The following is a 21856-nucleotide window of genomic DNA, read 5'->3' as shown; positions in this document are numbered from 1 at the left end:
AAAGAAAAAGTTCAATTAAATGGGGGTGAGAGGGTATGATCAGGGAATAAGGAACGTGGTAGATAAAGTAACTAAACAGAAGACTCAATGAATAGATAGGGTCTATGACCCTATCAATGATAGGGACCCCATCTCTCTTCCTTGTTCCCTGTCTAATCCGTTCCCTTTCTTATGACACCAGTTCTGTCTCCAGATAACTCCCAAACTCCCTCTTCCTCCACTTGTCCTCTGGGAGAGGTGGGTGTCTTCTACCGGATACCATGATCCAAAGTCACCCCTTCATTTTTATTCTACATTAAGTTTCTTCTTCCTTTTATGCTCTCCTTTCAAGTAATAGTAAAAAAAAAAAAAAAAAAAAAGGAATTTTTCTAATATTGTCAAACTAGGGTGAAATTGGCATCAGCTTAATGTGTTACCTTTCCCAGGGTGTGCTTACCTTTTAATAAAGTATGACTGCAGAGGGCAAATTTTACCCAAAGCAGGAGACTCGGGTGTGGTGGGATTACCACACCAGCCGATGGGAGAGGGAACGGAAGTGGAGACAGAAAGGGCCTCCTGAGGATCTTCAGGTCAAACCTTACTAGTGAATTCTAGACCCCTCCACTCCACAAGGCAGTCCTAGCTGTGCTGGGTCACAAATGCACTTCTAAATTGAATTCGATGATATCTTTTCCACATAGGTTGTGTTCAGGCTCCAGTGGTGTTCACCCTGAGAGGAAAGCTCACAAAGGTAGTCATCAGTTTTCCCATAAAAATGTCCATTCTTCATGATGGGCAGCTTAAGACTGCCCAGGGTCATGCTCATTGTGCTTTTATCAAACATTTCTTCCAAGACTATTAAGCCCTTCTCTGAGAGTACTTTCAGCAAAGTCAAGCATAGGGTTCAACTTTATTATGTGCCCTCCCCACACACACACACAAAAAGATCTATGAAATAAATATCATCATCTATCAGATAACTAATAGGGTGTTGGAAAAACTGGGCAAGGGAGGCTGTACATTTATTGAATAAAGATTTTTTTAATCTTTTTATGTTATCTAAATGTCATAGTGTGTCAATTGAATCTTCTGATTCTGAAGGTCAAATTACTAAATACAAATAACGCCAGTTCAAGAAATCTGAGCTGCCATATATTTTAGGTTGGCATACATTTCTTAATCTAGAATTCTGCTTTGTCTTTTCATCTTTCATTGGTAGTCACTAAATTAGACACATTTTAAAATAATCCCTCTCTAAAGCCATCCACCCAAGAAAAGGTTAAAAAGCAAATAAAATGTAAATAAAAAGGGTTTGTTTTTATAGGAATTTGCATTTATGCTGCTGGTGTGTATAACAAAGTATATAGTACTATATACAGCAATGCATTGCTGAAATGTTAAAAACATTTTTTCAGCTCTAAGGATTACAGAATTATAAAGGTATTATTGAATGCATCTATCACTGTTAGGCACATAACTGGAGCTCGTGGGATAGAACTGGTTAGCTAATTGCCTATGAGCCATTAAAGATATGTTAAATTAGCAAAACTCAATTTATGGTCACAAGGAAAGCCTACTAGCTAATTTAAAAGATTCACTAAAGATGTATGTCCTCTCAAGGTCACCGAGAGGTAGATATATATTAAAGGTAATAGCGTACAGAATATATTTACAGAGGATATACCTTTTCTTGTGGCCATTAGTGCGCACATAATGATTGAGTAAAATAATGAAAAGATGAAATGGACTTGAGGTCGTTCAGCAGCCTGATGCTTGTCATGCTGTAGACACAAACATTAGGAGTCCCTACTCCAGGGTTGTGTTTTAAGATGAGCAATGCTGAGTTTGAACCAACTTTTTGACTTAGAACCTGAGGGTTTCATCTGTCCATAGCAAAAAATAAATAAAACTGTCATGCTTCTTTAAGTGAAAAGTATAGTTTAACATTTGTCCCATTATCTTTGTGATCTACCACGGACTTTCAGGCTCACTGCTCCCAAAACAATATACTTTGGGTGATGCCAACATCAGTGGAGTTGGCTTAGATATAAGCTGTGCCCAAGCCAAGATTACAGGCAGTTAACAGGCACCTCCATCATTTTCTACTTATTACAGAGTTAATTTTTCTGAAGGAAATCTCAGTTCTTCTTTCTTTATAAAAGCCATACAAAAGAAGCAAAAAGAGGAATTTTGTGACCTTGGGCAAAGATAAGTACATAAATGGTCTTCGCAAGTGAATATAAGGTTCAGTAAACCTGTGATAATTTATTGACAGAAAGACTTTTTCCCCCCACATTCTTTTATTTGTCTGTGAAAATAAAGATATATTGGTGAAACTTTCAAAGACCAAACTCTTCTTGAATTTTCCTTCTACTGATGTTCATACCACTAATTTCACTACCATAAAAGCTTGGGCATTTCAGCCAGGATAATGGTATGCAATATTAAGGAAAAAAAAAAAAGACAATCGAGGAAGTTCATGTTTTTCCTCAGTAGTGGAGGATACAGTCAAAATAAGCATATTTAAGGTTCTTTTTTGCAAGGTTCAATACATCGAGAAATGCACCTTGAATTCTCTGATGGATAAAGAAAGGTAGAGGTAGACTGTCATCACCTCTCCACAATATGTTAGTTTCTGGGAGCAAGGAGATGCTGTTAACCCCATATGACAATAATTCTGATTACAGCCTGGTCCAAAAATGCTGTTCTGTGGTTTGGCCTTCCAATTCGAGTTTCGCTTTTGGAATCTGTTCAGGGCTTTCATAGCCACGGTTGATGTAGAATCCATTTTCACCATCGCCTGAATAATCCGTTCTGTTTGTGGGAGGCCAGGTGGAATCTTCTGCCAGTGTTTTTTGCCAGTGCCTATATTGACTTTTAGAATAGAATCCAAATTCTTTTTTGATCCACAGCCAGAGCTTTCGATTTTGAAGGATGAAATCCTGAGAAATCAGGTGGAGAAAACAATCAAACCATCCTTCCACATTCCCCTGCAGCCAGGGTGCTCACCGCCCACCCGGGGCCTCTCAGATGTACTTATTTAAAGCTGCTTCTGCGGCAACTTTACTCCCTGCTGTCCCCACCAAGTCTAGCAGCTCCCTGGTTCTCTCCCTTGAGAAGGGAGTGTGCTTGTGTTCACACCAAAAGCTTACAGCCTTTCATTTCTACAGATTTCCTAGTTAAATCCTGGCTGGTGATTCACTTAGAATTATTTTACTGCCAGACTGAAATGATAACAAAATAACATACTCAAAATCGAGAAAAGGAAGAAAAAAATCACTGCTACCTGCCACAGGCCACTTACAAGGTGCCCCTGATGGTTTGTTGAATGAATGGAGGAACTCTAGAAATCAAATGGGTTTTGCTTTCCGTTTGGGGAGGGTTCTCTTTTTTTCTATGTTCACATGCACTCACAATGTTTACACATTTATAATAGGAATGGTCAAATTTTGCATTCCACTTCTGGTTATGCTAGACTTTCTGTCACATGTAGCCATAGTCTTCTCAATAATCACTTTTAATGATCCTATACCATTTTTTCAAATTGGTGTATAACGATTGATTTAAACAAACAGCATCTCTACTTTTGAACATATAGGTTGAATCTAAAATTTTACCACCATAGGGGTACCTGGGTGGCTCAGTTGGTTAAGCGTCCAACTTTGCCTCAGGTCACGATCTCATGGTTCATGAGTTCGAGCCCACATCAGCCTCTGTACTGACAGCTCAGAGCCTGGAGCCTGTTTCCTATTCTGTGTCTCTTTCCCTCTCTGCCCCTCCCCTGCTCACACTCTGTCTCTCTCTCAAAAATAAATAAACATTAAAATGTTTTATAATTAAGATAAAATAAAATTTTACCACCATAGATAATACTACGATGAATACCTTCATACATGTAGGCTTTTTTTCTCCCCCTTTGGGTTATTTAAAAATCTCTATAGTCTCAGGCACCTGGGCTACTCAGTTGGTTAAGCATCTGACTCTTGATTTTTGGCTCAGGTAGTGATCTCACAGTTTGTGAGATTGAGCCCTACATTGGGCTCTGTGCTGTCAGCAGAGAGCTTTCTTGGGATTTTCTCTCTCTCCCCATCTCTCTCTGCCTTTCCTCCACTCATGTTCTATCTATCAAAATAAATGAATAAAAACTTAAAAAAAATAAAATACGTAAAAATATATATAGTCTCAAATGGAATTCCTTAGAGTATGAGAAATTTTACACTCATTGTATACAATGATGTGTGTGTCACACACACACATATATTTATATAGATTTGTTTGAACCCTTTTCCCAAGGGATTTACAACACATGAATCTTTTTTTTTTAAACTGTCCCTTAAAAAAAATAATACCCAGGACTTTCACTGAGTAGGCAAAGTCATTTAATGACAGTGAATAGAAGAAAAATACTATAGGGGAAGACTTTCAAGAGTAAGAATTGACTAGATGAGCAATGGTTTCCTTCCACTCTTAATTAAGGAAGCCCTTCTGAAGACAGCTCTTCACGCTGAAAGGTCTCATTGAATTTTAGAGCTTGTAGGTCACCTGGTCTAGTCTCTACTAGCTTATTGATAATACTAGAAAAATACACTACGATGCCTTCATGGGAGACAAAAATTAGAGTTAATTTGATGTTTTGCCTTCCATGCTAAACATGGATCCTGAGAACATTTCTATGCAGCCTTTAGAGAAGTTTAAATCACTCTCCAAGAGTTTCCCCCAAAGAGAACATGCACAGTTCTTACAAACCGTTAATAACTATCACTTTGGGAGACAAAAACGGTCCATCTAAAAAACAGGTATGTGTTGAGAATGAGACCCTTTATTTGTTTATTTTCCCAGAAAGAGTGTAAGAGATGTACAGAAATTTACCTCTATGAGGAAGGCCACACAGAATTGGGTGAGGGCTGCCACCAAAATCGAAACCCTCCATGATATCAGTGTTGGGATAAACTGTTAAAAAAAGAATCTTACCTTTATACCATGCAGACCTTAAATTTTGAAAACACACACACATAAACATTATCTTATTTAATTTATGTATTTGTAACAGCTCTCTGAGCTTGGAGGGTAGGCATTGCTTTCTCCACTTCACAGATGAGGTCAGTGCGTTGCCTAAGGATGCAAAGCCAATCAATAAATAGAGCCAGAATTCAAATCAGAACTGACTGCCTCTTGGCCTGTGTTTCCTCCACTGCCTGAGAGTAAACATTCGGTAAAATGTGCCATGGGTCACAGACATGAGACAAAACACTTTGGAACCTGTGTGTCTCTCTTCATTTTTATCTTTTCAAATGGAGGTAAGAGGATGCAGGGTTAAGTCATTCATCTAATAATGCTATCACTTCTAATCCTCCCAAAGTTAAAATCTACTTGGAGTTCATTCATTCAGTGAAATTGACGTATGAGTAAAACATAAAGGGCACAGAGGTTACCAGTTACTTTTGATACTAGGTGGAAACTTTCCGAACCAAGGTTCCCAGCCCTAAGTCTAACGGCTTGATCAACGTTGAACGCACACAACCCACCTCCTTTTAAGGATTCAAGGGTACCTATTGGCCACCAATTATGATTAAATGATAGGTATTAACACTACAACTTCCCATGCTGGCATCAGTGGCAAAAGATTACTCCCACAACTCCCTTTCTGATCCCAAAGTCAAATATGGGGGCTGAGCTGTTGTTGGGACTAAAACCACAGATCCTCCACAGCATCTGATTGCCCCCTTGCAATTCTCATCCCCAGTCAGATACGGGTTATTGCGCTTTATTTTCTCCCGTCATGTAGAGACAGCCTTTCTCCGGGTTGTGAGACAGAGCACCTGGGTGCAGAGCTGTCTGGAGACTGTTGTGAGATCTGGCAGTGGGTCAGAGCGTAGTGGAGAACCTGGTCCTTCCCCTCCCTGCTGCTCCTGCCCTGATCTGAGAGGACTCCTCTCCATCCCTTGGCCTGGAAAACACTTGTCACACTGCTTTGGAATTATCTGCCCACAGGATGGTCTTCCCTCCTAGCCTCTGAACTACTTGAGAGCTGTGCCCACGCGCCTTACACATCTTGGGCTCGCTAGTGCCAAGCATGCTCTGGAGCTTCATAATGTCTTGTAAGTGACTAAATGGTCTAGGTTCTCATTTCCTAACTGCATCTCCCTCCATAGACTCTCTGCTCAAGCATATAGCATCACGTAATTAGGCTGCCATCACGTAATTAGGCTGTCCTAAAAGCCCTGCTGGAAAGCCTGCTCAGATATCTTCATTGACTCTCTGTTGCTCTCAGGAGAAAGCCCAAACTCCCCTGGCCACCTTTGTCCAGCCACACCACGCCTTCCTCACATTCCACAGCATGTTGCCTCAGGCTTTGCCAATCCTCCAAGCATTCTGTGAAACAAGTCTTGCTTTCGATTTTTATTTCGGCCACCTTACATTCTTTTGCATTTCCAAGACAAAAGAGATTCTTGCAGCCTTCTCTGCTTGTGCTCAGGCTGTTTTCCTGCTTTGAAATACCCTTACCTCCTACCTAGCAAAATCCAGCCTATCCTGTGGACCCAGATCAAGTTGAGCCTCCACCATGAGGCCCTCCATGATGGTACAGGGTACGGGCCCCGTGAGAGCTCCTCCTTCCTGTGTTCTTCCCACTTCTCCCTACACCCTCTACAAGCACAGGTGGTCCCAGGTGGCCATGTCATCATTTCACTCGCATAGGACACAATGTCCTCAACAAAACTATAGACTGCAAGAGTCAATCCCTCTCTTTCATTTCTCCCACAATGCTGGCTCTAAGAATGGGTTCAATGACCTCTTCTTAAATTTTATTTTAACCCACCACCCCTTGGGTTAAGTGATGCCCACCGAAATAAAACTCCCCATAGTCAATGTCTGACAGAACATGATTGGCCTACAAGTCTACTTTTTCTTACTCCTTACAACTACATTATAAAGGATTTCTACTATATGTTTAAAAAACGACACTTGAAGAATTACTGAATTAGCACATCAATTTATCATATTAGCATAACATGGATGAATAAAGTATCCAAACAGCATTTTTAGGTGTGAATAGGATAAATGTTCTAGATTGATAATACAGATGATATGGGAACAAGCAGAGGTTAGCATATGTGTGATGAGTTATTTGTTCCTCTAGGAAGTCAGAATAGCCTCACAACATGAAATGGTTGGAGAGAATACGGTAATACCTGACTTGCAAATTACAGTGCAAATATGGTCCCATTGCACATATGAGTCACTCCAGAGGTGGAAATGAATACCACTTACCTCCATTCCACGATATATATCTTGAAAGTCAGAAAACAGAATGAAAACTGTGAGGCCCAAGGCAGATATCAGCAGAAATGAGAATATATCTGAAGAAACACCAAACGTTATTTTTAGATGCTAAACGAATGTTTCATATAATTTGGCACACACTGCAGAATCAATTATCTCTGTTGGGCAAATATCGGCTCTATCTTCAGATGTTTTGATAGATCCTCATATGTTTTAAAATATGTTCTAATGCTTACCAGACAAAGGTGACAGCTTCACATCTTTCCTTTGAAAGGCGTGCTATGGAAAACTGCTGATCTAATACAGGACACTCCATAAAGGAGTCACGTCAGCTGAGAAGTCCAGGAGGGTCGGGACGCCCTGCAGTGACCAGCCTACGTGAAGGGTCACCAGAGAAGCCCCAGTGCTTTATCACTGCGTGTCTGGTGAATTGTGCATGAATGGATGAACGGTCAGTCCTCTTAGTATCATTGCATTCTTTGTTGCCTGGAGAATAAAGTCCAAGGGTCTTCAACTGATATTCAAGGTCTTCCTTGAATGGAATCCAATTTCCATCTGCCTTTCTGTTCTAGTCTCTTATTGCTCTTTCTTATGTGTTGGAGGGGGGTTAAATCACAAACCTGCTACCTCCATGGAGGACTTTGTTCACAAAGTACCCTGTATAGCGGATATTCTTTATGTCTTGGCAGTTTTTCTTAAATTTTTCTTAAAGAGCCCAATTCAGATACCACGTTCTTTTTAAGGACTACCCAGGCCTCTCTCACAAAGTTTTCTTTCATATGGTTATGTAACACTCTGCTTTGCAAGATCTTTATGCATCTACTAGACTGTAACCTCTTAAAAGTGACTTTGTATGCCCTTCTGTAGGACTCTGAATTGAAAGAATGAGGAGCTATCATGTACATCTGCTGGGTTCTTTCTCTCCAACCTGCCCGAATGGCTTTGCTTTAGGAAGCTTAAACTTCCCAGGATGCACTGTGCCAACACCACTGTTTTTATCCCTCCGGCCCTACCCACGTCTGCATCCACAGAGCTTTTACACACTTTGTAGATGGGCCTTACAAATGTTTTCTGATGAGATTAGCACCTTCAGGCCCAAACAATTGGATTTCATCAGTGTTGCCATGATATAAAGGATCCTAACACCAGTGTGGAAGGAAATTTATAAGACCTAAGTCTTATAAATTTATAAGACCTAAGACCAGTGTGGAAGGAAAATTATAAGGCCTTCATGTAATTCAGCATTGATTGGAGAACATAATGATGAACGGAAGTGATTGTTGCCTCCCTAGATCAGTTGCTGTTGATGAGGAAGCTTGAAAGAATGGTACTCTTTTTGCACACGTCATTTGGGAAGACATGTCCTGGGCAAGACACTACAGATTGTTTGCAAGGAAGGGAAGGGTTTGAAAATAGTCACATCTGTTTCCATAAAGATTAAGTTTGTATTCTTTCTAGATCGTCTCATTATAAAGTTGATCTGCCAAAGGCTATCAAGAAAGATACAGAGTTGAAAATAAAATTGCTTGATATTGTACTAGAAAGTTCCAAGGACTTTTGAGACTAAGTGACTTAGGAGATTCTGTTGTTAGAATATTTGTTTATAAAACTTGTTTTTAACTTAAGATTTTCAGTTATTTTCGATGTAGGACTTGAGTTTACCCACAAGCTTTAAGTCACTATGATGTAACTAATTCGGTTCTCACTTAATTCAATGTATGTAAAAAGCTTTGTAGTTACTGTTCAAACTAAAGTACTTGCCAAAGCAATATATCATATCCTCCTTGTAAAATACATTCACAATCAAAAAAAGGACTATAAGTGATTTAGCTTAAAACATAAAGCAGAATCTTGATTTGTTGTGACAAGAGCCAAGGGCATTATCAAACACTGAATCAAAACTAAAAAATATCATAAGAAAATCAGGAAGAAGTTTATAGAAAATATAAAATGAAAGGAAGGTCTTAGCATGCTCTCAAAACCTTTGAAAAAACAGCTGTACCAAAAAAAAAAATGGGGTGTGGTAATGACAATAGATAGAATGGTAAATAATTACTAAAACTAGTTTAACATAGTCAAGGTATATTTCTAATTTAGGAATAGGAATGAGGCTTACTTTTCTAATATCTATGACTTATTTAGAAAATTACAGATTGCAGGTTATGCCATACGATGGCAAAACTATAGTAAATTCCCCAGAGCAGAAATTTTACAGGCCAGGTTCTCTGATCAGGACAATAAAACTAGAAATTATTAACTAAATTTAATGAAAAATCCCTTCTAACATACAGATTTAACACAAAATTCGAAACATCAGCTGGGACAAAAAAAGCAAATCAAGTCCATTTGCAGACTGTTGAATAAAGAGGACTAGAGGAATGAAAACGAAATCCCTTTCCACTTGAAAAGGAAACCTCTCTATTCTGAAAACTAGGTGGGTCAGAGAAGAAATCAAGTCATAATTAGAGACATGTGAAAATGTAAAGAACGTGGCCCAAACTGTTGATTTTGAATGATTTTCTTGTTTCACAAGAATCAAAAGAAAATACTTACATTATAAAGTCAATTCAAACATTACAATTTTTTCAGAGAAAGTAAGAAGGAAGAAAAAATGAAAACAGCAAAATTAATAAGTTAGAAAAGAGAAAGCATACAGAATTTATTAAATCTGAGAACTGGTCTTTTAAAGAAAACCAGCAAAAATATCGTTCTTGTAAGAATATATGAAAAAGGTAACACATACAGGATGAGAATATTCAAAGAGTTATAAAAGGAAATAAAATTATAAGAACATACGACTCAAAATCTTATGCTGAGACTCAATCTCAATGAACTAGAAATATCTAGGGGAAAACTTCTTATGTGAAAACACAGTTTAAAAAGAGGATAATTTGGGGCACCTGGGTGGGTCAATCAGCTAAGTGTCCGACTTTAACTCAGGTCATGATCTGGCAGCCCCTGAGTTTGAGCTCCCTGTCAGGCTCTGTGCAGACAGCTCAGAGCCTGGAGCCTGCTTTGCGTTCTGTGTCTCCCTCTCTGTTCCTCCCCCACTCACACTTTGTCTCTCTCTCTCTCTCAAAAGTAAATAAACATTAAAACAATAAAATAAAATAAAATAAAATAAAATAAAATAAAATAAAATAATAGAAAGAGGGTAACAAATGAGTCCTTTAAAAAAAACACAAATCTTTCAAAGGAAGGATTTAGAGCCAGATTATTTTACTGGGTTCTTGCAAATTGTCAAGAATAGACCCAGGAAAGAAAAAGTCAGAGTTTTCAAGCCTAATAATAAACCTAACAAAACACTACACACACACACACACACAAAATCAATCCAACAGGAAATGCAGATATCAAAAAGCTATAAAATTTGGGGGGCCTGGGTGGCTCAGTTGGTTGAGTGTCCTACTTCAGCTCAGGTCATGATCTCACAGTTCCTGAGTTCAAGCCCCATCTAGGGGTTTGTGCTGACAGCACAGAGCCTGGAGCCTGCTTCAGCTTTCTCTTTGCCCTGCCCCCTTCTTTCTCAAAAACAAACATTAAAAAAAATTTTTTTAAATAAAGAATGAACAAATGGAGGAGCATAATATAGTATGTCTTTAAAACTGAGGACTTAATTGTGTAAACATTATAATTTCCCCAAAGTATCAAAATTCAAAAAAGGAATTTTAAAAAAGCCTTACAATTTATTCTAGAGTTTATCTGGAAAGATGAATAAGAAAGAGAAGTAAAAAATGTTTGAAAACTGAAGAGTAATGAAGATACATCAATCTAACTGCTTATTAAAACTTATTATAAAACTATAGCTAAATAAATGAAACTATAATTTTTAAAGTATAGTGATAGACCAAGAATAAGCTGGCATGTTAATGAGACAGAAAAGATAGTCTAGGAACTAATTAATTGTATATAAATTAATATGTAAGTATATAACAAATATAAAAACTCACATAATATAAATTATGTATATAATGAAGCCATAAATATACATGAATATGTAGGTATGATAAAGGTGGCATATAATCGGTTGAGAAATAAATGATGAAAAGAAATATTAAGTAAAATCTGCTGGGAAAACGAACCACTAGTTAGATAAAGTAGTTTGATCTCTACTTCAAACTGTATGATGAAATTAACATTAGATTTAAAAAGCATTAAAAGAAATTTAAAAAACAAGAGAAATTCTAATCTACCTGATTTTGCAATGGGAAAAACCTCTCTGTGCCTAAAGGCAATGGGAAGAAAATCGCAAAGGAATAAACAACTCATACAAATAAATAAGAAATAGAAGAGTGACCCTGTTGGAAAAGAATGGATAAAAATGTACGTAGGCAATTCAGAGAAGAGATGGCTAAAATCATGAAAATGTGTTCATCCTCACTGGTGATTCAAGAAATGCACAGAATAAAGTAACTTGCCCAATGTTGTGCAGCTACAAAGAGGTCAAGTTGTATCTGAATTGGTTAGAAAAGTCTTTTACAAAGTATCTGGATATATATACTCAAAATCATTCTTGATGACTCACAACAGGACAGGACTCGTAACTATTTAATAATGCATGTGTGTGTCTGCACATAAGGAGTTTCCTGCCCAGGTTTCTACCACTCATGAAAATTATCCTTCAATACTCCATTAAAAAAAAATTTTTTTAATGGAATTACATTTAAAAAAAAATTTTTAACGTGTATTTATTTTGGGGAGAGAGAGAGTGCAATTGGGGGAGGGGCAGAAAGAAAGGGAGACACAGAATCTGAAACAGACGCCAGCCAGGCTCTGAGCTGTCAGCACAGAGCCTGATGTGGGGTTCAAACTCAGGACCTGCAAGATGATGACCTGAGCCGAAGTCAGATGCTTAACCTACTGAGTCACCCACCCAGGCACCCCTCTTTTTTAATTGCAAGATAAAGCTGAGAAAATACAGAAAGTGAAAGAAAATAACAAAAAAAAAATGGTGGATAACTAGAGGGAGAGCTTGTAAGAATGAGAGCAAGTCACAAAAGCATTATACAACCATTTGTAGATACTTCATTCCAGAGTTCAGCCATCACTTTACCACTGAACTGCAACCCTGGGGAGGGTGGGGAAATGGAAGGAAAATTAAACTTCATATACTCACAGTTTGTGTAGATGGGTTTTCGAAATGGCTTTCCCTTAGAGAAGATAAACGCTGCTGTGATACAGTTGATGGTGGTGAGGGGCCACAGTGTGGTACTCTCAAAACTTAAAACTGAACCAGGAATCAGCGTTGTATTTTCAGTCCCATTTCTCTCCAAACTCATATTCATTGAGAAATTACTTTGGTTGTCCAGAAAGCACTCACTACAAGAGAATCGCCAACATTTATAGGATTTTCTATTCTATTTTTATCCAGGTGGCGGGAAAACAAAAAAAGTTTATCACTGCCATGGGGTCTCAGCTTTCAGATTGTCCCAGCCAGTAACTACCAAGACATATTTTGTTCACCTCTTGCAATGACAAAGCAGAAATAACACTTAGAACAAGTCAAAATTATTCTTTGTCTCTCATTCCATTTAGAACAAGTGATTTGTGTTGAAAGGGCTTGGATGATAATTTTCTATGAAATTCCTTTCAGTTCAGAACAAATGAACCATGGCTGCCCATGTGTGTGCATTCGTGCATGTTGGGGGAGGGTTGTGGTGGGCACATGTGTGTGTGTGTGTGTGTGTGTGTGAGAGAGAGAGAGAGAGAGAGAGAGTATGTATGTGTTGTTTTCTCTTCTGAGGACTAATATAAGCCTACTACCTTAGGTCCTGAGTATGAATCTGCCTGCTCTATATCACTCTCTTCCTGAGGATCCAAGAATGACCCTCTCCTGTTTCTGAGTGTCAGTGGCTCTATTTTGCTAATAAATTAAATGCCAACTTCTCAGGCAAGCCCAGAAATCTTCGAATCTGGCTTCCTGCCCTTATCTTTTGCCAGCCCTTCTCTGCTCCTTATACTCCAAACACATAGGAAAATTTTCTGTTCCCCAAGTACTACAGTTTGCACACGCCTGGGTCGAATACTCTATTCCGTCTCCATCCCTCTGTTGTCTTTAGTTCACTGGAAAGTTTGCCTACTGCTCTCTGTTCTTGCTTCCAGTGCTGTATTTAGCTCATTGTTCTGCAATTATTCATTCACATGTTTTTATTTTCCACCCCTGGGATGAGAGTTCCTTGAATATGGAATTTCTCTTTTGGGTTTACTTTGTTGTGATTTTACCCAAATTTACAACGCCTTAACACCTAGCACAGAAATGCCACAGAATAGTTCCTCAGAAAAACATTTGTTTAAAAGATGAGCCTTCCCAGTCCAGATTGATCTATTTGCAATGTTTATTTTTTTTAATCTCCAAACTCACAAATTAGTTTGTATCAGCTTTCTTGTTCAGCTTGAAACTTTTTACTCTTGTAACTGTTTATAGATGAAATTAGTTCCCAATAAATAGACTTAAGTCTTAATATCTTTGGTTCCCTAGGGTCCCACAATGTGTTTGGCATATGGTAGATGTTCAATTAATGTTTGCTGAGTACATTAATGAAACAAATAATCAGTAGTCACAAAATGTTTTTGCACAAGACAGATAGACCAGAAGGCCTGAATTATAGAGTTTAACACAAAAATATATTTATTCTGTTATACTTACATTGCAGATAAGAGAGTTAAGGTCTAGTGTTGCAGGGTTAGTGATAAAGGCAGGACTACCTAGCCATCATCCATTTAGCTATCCCTGCTTGTCTCCCAGATTCAGAATTTTACTTATCTGAATATATGCCTTCCGATGAGGAGAAAAATCTGGTTTTGAGACAAAAATGAATTCTCTACTCCAAGCAATAATACTTGAATTGCTGAATTTAGGGTGTAAATGGCAATCTTAGACATCATTCAGTAGTTTTTCAATCTTTCACTGGTTGCTGGGGCTCCGGTGCTTCAGGAGCATCATGGAGTCTGTGAAGAGGAGTTTGTCCAAGCCTTACCTCAAGGCTTGAAAAACTCAAGCTAATTTAAGCCAATCTCTCTTGTAAATCAGAGGTCAGCTGACTAAGTCCATAGGCCAAATCCAACTCAACACCTCTTTTTGTAAATAAAGTTTTATTGGAACATAGTCACACCTACTTTTTATTGATTGTCTATGTCTGCTTTTCACTACAACAGTAGTACTGAGTAATTGCAACAGACACTGTCTAGTCCAAAGAGCCTAAAGTATTTACTGTCTAGCCCTATGTAAGAAACGTTTGCTGACCTCTGGTCTATATGATAACCAAACCACCAGGGAATGAATGCATTCATTTACTAAACACATTTAGTCTACACATTAACAACCAATGTGAAGATCTTCCCCCCCCCCCCCATCCACTGACATGGCTCACCCCAGGACTCCACCTATTAACTGTGTTTGGTGTTCTATCCTGACATTGGTAGCATAGAACCCTGGAGACCCAACTGTTGTTAATTAAAAATTTAGGGTGTATGTTCAACCAAGTTGTACAGTGACATTGGGCACTCGTTGTATCACCTTCAGAAAGGAAAACTAAAAAAACTGAACTTTACCTGTATCTGTAGACCTCACAATACCAGGGCTGCTTCTTCACATAGAGAAATGCACAGATTTGCACAATGCAGGTGAAACAGGTGTTCAAAAAGACTGAGAGCAGCAGAGGGGGAGAGAGGAGCTGTCCGGCCAGTCGGTAAGGAGCCAGTTTGGGGTAGGCATGAGTTGAACTCACTGAAAGACAAATGCATTTTCCCCTATTACGGTTTCATTATTGACAATAGAAGATTGAGATGCCTGTTATCTTGAGACTTCCGTTAGGATTCAGATTCAGCAAACATGAACTCAGGGTTTACATCTAGGGAAGCACATTGCTTAGGTGTATATCCAATGCTACCAGCCTTTGCCTCTTCCATGCTTTTGTTTCACCTTCAGAAACAAAAAGTAATAGGTTTAAAAGCTCTATAAATAATACATTTACCATATTTCATGGTGCATATATTTTCTTCACAACAAGATGACCAGGAAAGGTATGTAAAATAGAAAGGTGGCCTTCCACATGGATAAGCAGTACTATGATCTCTCAGTGCTGGTAGGAAGGCAGAGAGTTTAAGATAAAGAGAGTAAGAGGCATCAGGCTAGATTAATCTTCATATGCTGGAGATTATTTTTTAAGTACCGATTTTATTATTCATTCATCCAACATTCTCTGAGCACTTTAGTGTACCAGGATAGATGCTAGAGGTGTGTTCTGTTCCCTGCTGGATAAGTGTGTAAATGGAGAACTGCTAGAGTGTATTAAGCTTGGTTAGGAAAAATAAAACAGTCTTGCTTCCAGATGAGAGTATTAAAATGTATTATAGCTTTGATCCTAGAGTTTATGTTTTTTTTTTTAATTTAAAGGATAGGTGATAGGCAGAGATTAAACAGAACCACAAAAACAACAGACTGCATCCTTCTTAGGAGCCATATGTTCTAACAAGCTATTGAAAATGGAATGTACTTTACTTCTTAGGGCAGTGCAGGGAAGAAGCATGGAAAAGTCAGGAATTAGATACATTACATCAAAGGTTTACACAAGAGTCGTGTTTCACTTCTTGTCTTCATAGCTGATACCTTTTCCTTTTTCATAGCAAATCATTGGTTTCTTTGATGTAAGGAAGAAAGTAGACTGTGTATGCTAAGGTTTGTGTTCATGAATGAAGGGGTAGGGTGGTAGGAGCAGGTGTCCAGTCTGGGATGATAAAACTCTAAAGTAGGTCTTCCGTTTGCTCGGTGGGTTCTTGGGTAATCACCTGAACCCTCTGGTACTTCATTTTTCTCAAGTATAAAATGAATGTGTTGGAATATCTAAATGGTCTCCAAAGTCTCTTCCAACTCTTTTACTCTAAAGCTCTATGACTATCTAAGGATTTACCTTTTTTTTTGCTTAAGTTTATTTATTTATTTATTTATTTATTCATTTGGAGACAGAGAGAGTGAGCAGGGAAGGGGCAGAGAGAGAGGGGGAGAGAGAATCCCAAGCAAGTTCTGCACTGTCAGCATGAAGACTTGATGCAGGTCTTGAACTCACAAACCGCGAGACCACGACCTGAGCTGAAACCAAGAGTCAGAGGTTTAACTGAATGAGCCACCCAGGTGCACCTAAGGCTTTACCTTTACCAATTTAATCAATAGTTGCCTGGGACAGTGCTAGGCTGCAAGCTGTGAAGTATGCACAGATGAGGAGGTCATCTCATCTGCCCCAAAGAACTTGAAGTCTAATGGAAGACAAAGATGGGTTGTAATAAAGAATTTGGTTGGCTTTTATTCCCAGTTCCTGGGATGTATCCTCTAAGTTGTTGGGATTTCCTAAGTTGATAGGAGTGTCTTTATTCATGATAGCAATGATGGTTTATGCAAATAAGATGACAGATGGCAGGCATAAAGAGAGTTGGTGATAAAATGATAATCCAGCATATAGATGCCATGACACCAAAGGTTGAGATCAACTTGGGGCATCTGGATGGCTCAGCTGGTTTAAGCATCCAACTCCTGACTTTAGCTCGGGTCATGACCTCGTGGTTCATGAGTTCAAGCCCCACATCAGGCTCTGTGCTGGCAGTGCAGAGCCTGCTTGGGATTCTCTCTCCCTCTCTCTCTGTCCTTCCCCTGCTTGCCCTCTCTCTCTCTCTCAAAAATAAATCTCAAAAAAAAGAAATTTGAAAAATAAAAAGATTGAGATCAACTTCATGGCAAATGATTCCACCAATCATGTCTAAATAATGAAACCCCAATAAAAACTCTAGACACCAAAGTTCAGGTGGATTTCCTTGTATGGCAATCCTCTGCATATTGTCACACATTGATATGCCAGGAAGATAAGGCAAACTGACACCCCACGAAGAGGACAATGGATGTGTGGGGATCCTCCCACCAGACCTCACTCTCCCTTTGGCTGGTTCTGATTTGTATCCCTTTGCTATTATAAAACTGGAATCATATGTATAGCACTTCCCTGAATGAGTTGTTGATATGAATCACTGAACCTATGGGGAGAAGAAGAACCCCCCAATTTTGCAGCCAGCTAATCAGACTTGTGGGTGTCATGGGGACCCCCAAACTTATGGCTGAGGTCTAAAGTAAGGGCAGTCTTGTGGAGGCTGTGCCCTTAAGTTGTAAAGTCTGGCCTCACTCTGGATGGTTGGTGTGAGAAGTCATTGCATGGCACGCAAGGAAGGGGCACCATGTGGACTGTGGTCAATGCAAGGAGACTGTGCCCTGGGGCCACAGAAGGCAGAGAGGCTACAGTGTTTCTAGTTCTTCCCATGTTCCTGCACTCAAGGAAGAAGACGGCCACCAAATGACTAAGTAGGCTGTGGATAATGGAGAGAAGTCTAATTGCATCTCTGTGTATTCTGCTCTCCGGTACTCTCTTTCTCAGATGCTCGCTGAGCTTCTGACTTTTCTTTTACACAGAGACTGTGCTAGATTGAATTATTGGCCTCATTGTGGTAGAGTGCACTTTACCACCCTTTAATTTTGGTTTTGCTTTGTGATTTTCTCTGGCCGAAGAGATGTTAGAGGTTTGAGGCCTGCTTGCATGGCAATGCTCACTCTCTGTGATCATGCTCAGGTCTGTTAGGCCAGCCTGGCTCCAGAATTAAAAATGTGGAGCTGACTTGAATGAAACCCCTAACCTGGGGCAAGACCAACTGATCTACCTCCTAAAACAGATCAGATTCAGCTGACCTAGACCAGCTGACTATCTACAGAGCAATGGTATTGTAAGCCACCGGGTTTTGGGGAGAAGTTTGTTATACAGTAGTAATGTGGTAATAGCTGATTGATAGAGTCCTAACATAAAGAATATTTTAACTTTTCCCATATTAGAAATCCTAATAGTTTCTGATAGAGAATGTGTATATCTGACTATAAAATTAACGGCTAGCGTTTAAGGGCCCCTACTATGTTCCAGAGGCTATGCTAAGTGTCTTATACACATCATTTCTTTTTTTTTTTCTTAATGTTTATTTATTTTGAGAGAAGGGGACAGAGGGCCAATGGGGGGGGGTGGCAGGCAGAGAGAGAGGGAGACTGAGAATCCCCAGCAGGCTCTGCACTGTCAGCGAGGAGCCTGCTGCTAGGCTCGAACCCACAAACTGTGACATCATGACCTGAACTGAAATTGAGAGTCAGATGCTCAACTGACTGAGCCACCCAGGCGCCTCTAAACGTTATTTCTTTAAAAATCAATGCAAAATAGTTATCTCTATTTTACAGGTGAAGAAACTGAGCTTCAGAGAAGTAGGGCCCCTTATGTAAAGACCCATAGTTTGTGAGCAACAGCGTGGTAAAATAAAAAGTCTGTAAAGCCCCCCATTCTCTGCTCTATAGCATATCACAGTAGTGTGGATTTCATGAATCAAAAAGGATAAAAAACTTTTCTGAATTGCCCAGGTTTCTTCAAAATGATGATGATATATGCAATCATGTTGCATGGAGAGAAATGTAAGCTTGTGAAGTGTTATATTTTATTCAGAATTAATCACTCTCTCCTCTGAGAGTCCACAGCACATTACTCATTTTGCTGCCCTGTAGTGAGGATGTCTCACATTAAATCTAGTCGTTGACACATGCACTCAGCAGACTGTGAGCTCGTTGAGGGAGGAAATCTAGGCTCATACCATTTCCTGTCCCTTACTGAAATTAGTACAGGGCCTGCTATGTGGGAGGACCTAGCAGTTTCAAATTTTTATTTTCAAAGGATACTCATAATTTTTCAGCATTATTTGAATATAATGTGGGTGTGATTCTCCTAAATAGTTGGCTTGCTTTATATTATGGACATTTCAAGTCATGTAACTCAAATTTCCAGAGCCTCCTGAACCCACCTGAACCACATGCAAGATTTTGAATGTGCCTCACGAGGCTTTTAAGGTGAAAAGATCTCTGTCCTCCATGATACTCTCCAAAGGGACCAAGAACCAAAAAAAAAAAAAAAAAAAAAATTTACGATTCTTTGAAGCAATGTTGGAATTTATGTAAGAGATGCATTTACATAATGGATGGAGTCCCTCCTACAGCCTTTTTCTCTGGACAGTACCTCCTTCCACACACTGAAATGGTTGGCCTGAATGGAGCCAAATTACATGACCTCATTTTCATTCACAGAAATGACTGGCTTAAGGTAGACATCTTACTCAAGTTAGGTCAATGAATTTTCTCTCCAAAATATTTGCAAATGAGACACCGAGAGGCTGAGCTAATTAGCTGTGCAAAGACAAACAGAAAGGTTATGGAGATTCAATAATAGAGACACCATTTAGGGTCATTTGCAAGGCGAATGAGTTTAAGTCAGATGAAAACAGAGTGGAAAGGAGAAGAAAGAGACAAGATGGTTTCTTGGAAATAAAAAAAGTGGCCTCTGTTTTTCACTCTTTGGTGTTCTAGTCCTTCTCTGGACTGGGTGCTTCTGAGTTTCTATTCTCAGATTTTTTCTGAGAATTATATTCATAAACATCCCCCTATCTCTATTTTCTTGATCTAATTTGAGTGGGTTTTGTTGAAGAGGATAGAGATGCAGCTAGAACAAATTCCTTTCAAAATGGCTCCTATACCTACTAGGGTCAAATTGAGCTTTAAGACATACATTTTCTTAATTGACTTCTCTGACTTCATTTTACTATTCTGCTTGATTTCCCCTTTAATATAGCTTGTCTTATTAGCTACCTTTGTGTTACCTTAAAATCTTGTAAGAACAAGACAGGGTATATATAGATATGCAGGTGCATAAAAAATTAAATATGCAATGGTATTGTCTTTGTGCCATACTAATTCAGGCTTGAGGTTAAACACCCTAACCTGGGAACCTGGAAAGAAAAGAGCCTTGGTGAGAGTGATTTTATATTAATCATCCAATTGTCAATGACTACTAACATCTGCAGATGAATGTCCACGGTTCTCAACCCGGTAGTCAAGTTCTATGATCTGACCCAACTCATCTTTTCAAATTGCATCTCCCGCTGTTCCTTTTCACATACGCTACAGTGTGGTCAAATTGAAAAACTCATGCCCCAGCTCTCTCTTGCTCATGCTGCCTCATTCTACTTGAAAAGCTCTTCTTTTGGGAAAAGATTTTTGAAATCTGTCCATCCTTTCTATTTTGGTGCAAATGTTACTTCTTCCATGAAGCCATCCTTAGTATTTCTCTCTTTACTCCATTGCCATCTCTGCCTATTATCAGAAATAACCTCTTGTTTCTCTGAACTCCCAAAGCACTTGCTGTGTTCTGGCACTCACTACTTTTGACTTTCATTTCCTTCATACATTTGTGTGAAGCCCCCTCCCCAACTAACTCTATACTTCAGTGATCAGTCTTTTCATGCCCCAGACACCTATGTGCTTAACATATAGTAAGAGGTGAACACATCTAAGAGGATGTTGAATGGGGCTTTTCCTCTGTCTGGGGAATTTTACTGAATCTCATATTTGATAATGATAAATCCCAACTGAATGTAAAGAGAGATCATGCCATATCTCTGTTGTACTCACTCAGAGGTATCCATACTGGTCCTTCAAGTGTAGCCATGCCCCTACCCCCAAGCAATTACCTATGTGCCAAATACATAAGAGAAAACCATGCTTTAAAGGAAATTGTTAAGAGCTGCAAGAATTATGGTTATCTTCCTAGCATCACTCCAATCCAAAATTAGGGGAGGTCATAAGAACTACTCTAGGAGAGACCTGAAGTGTCTTGAGGGGGAAGATTGCCTTGCCACCTTCGGTTGCAATATCAGAGGAGAAGGACGGGGGGCAGCAGCGAGAGAAAGCTATATATCTATCCATTAGGTGAAGTGGATGCTATGGAAATTAGCCAGGCTGGGGCTGTGTTGGAAGGAATCTGCCCAGTGGGGGCAGTCTGCGGGGGCTAGGGAGCCAAGCAGTAGAAAAAGTCTTCGTGGTGTTTACCACCAGCAGGCAATTGTTGAAAGGAATCCTGGGGAGTCAGAGGGAAAGAGTACCACCCATGTCAGGAAGGAGTCTAGTCCAGAGCAATTCAAAGGAATCTGAAAAACCCCCAAACTCACCAGTGATCCCATACCAATTGCCTGAAGTTTAGATGCCTGCCACATTAGAGGGTACTCGACAGGACAAAACTACAATACCCCCACGTGTATAAAGGGCCATTTGCTTTTGTTGTTCCAAGGCTCCCTGAGCAAGGGGCCCAAGGAAAGTAGAGAGTATGGCCTTCTCTCCCACTGCTTGCTTCAAGGTCAGGTTTGATCTAGAGGAAGAAAAAGTTTGAACTGGATGCAAACACAAAATGTGAATTTACGATACCTAGACTTTTGATGTCTGAAGATGAAATCATTTTAATACCTGATATTGACCAGGAAGTGATGTGCCCGTGGGATGATTGGGCTTGCAGTGATGGAAAAACAATAGCGTTTGAAGGCAGAGGAGTAAAACACAAACACTACTACCCACGTTTTTGGATTTTGAACCAATCAGCCTAGCTGTACGCATTCTAACTCTGTTCAAGGGCTCACTGAGTTAGCCAGTTATTTCAAAAGAAGAGAAAGAGATTAGGTGCAGGGTGGTATCATTCATCTTGCTGTGAGT

General features: G+C 39.3%; 1 protein-coding gene across 1 annotated transcript in view; it reads right to left on the bottom strand.

Moving 5' to 3' along the window:
- Window positions 1-422: 422 nt before the first annotated feature.
- The window catches only part of LOC125917119 (probable cation-transporting ATPase 13A5), a gene marked incomplete at its 5' end in the record, with an annotated part of 40542 nt that continues 19108 nt past the window's right edge, over window positions 423-21856 (bottom strand). The window contains 5 exons of the mRNA XM_049623386.1: window positions 423-2921; window positions 4849-4929; window positions 7249-7337; window positions 12377-12579; window positions 14812-14986. Coding sequence (XP_049479343.1) covers window positions 2661-2921; window positions 4849-4929; window positions 7249-7337; window positions 12377-12579; window positions 14812-14986 — 809 coding nt within the window. The remainder of the gene's footprint in view (window positions 2922-4848; window positions 4930-7248; window positions 7338-12376; window positions 12580-14811; window positions 14987-21856) is intronic.

Source organism: Panthera uncia, unplaced genomic scaffold (assembly GCF_023721935.1).
Source record: "Panthera uncia isolate 11264 unplaced genomic scaffold, Puncia_PCG_1.0 HiC_scaffold_1505, whole genome shotgun sequence".
Lineage (NCBI taxonomy): Eukaryota > Metazoa > Chordata > Mammalia > Carnivora > Felidae > Panthera > Panthera uncia.
The sequence above is the reverse complement of the archived record's forward strand: the minus strand, read 5'-3'. Positions and strand labels throughout refer to the sequence as shown.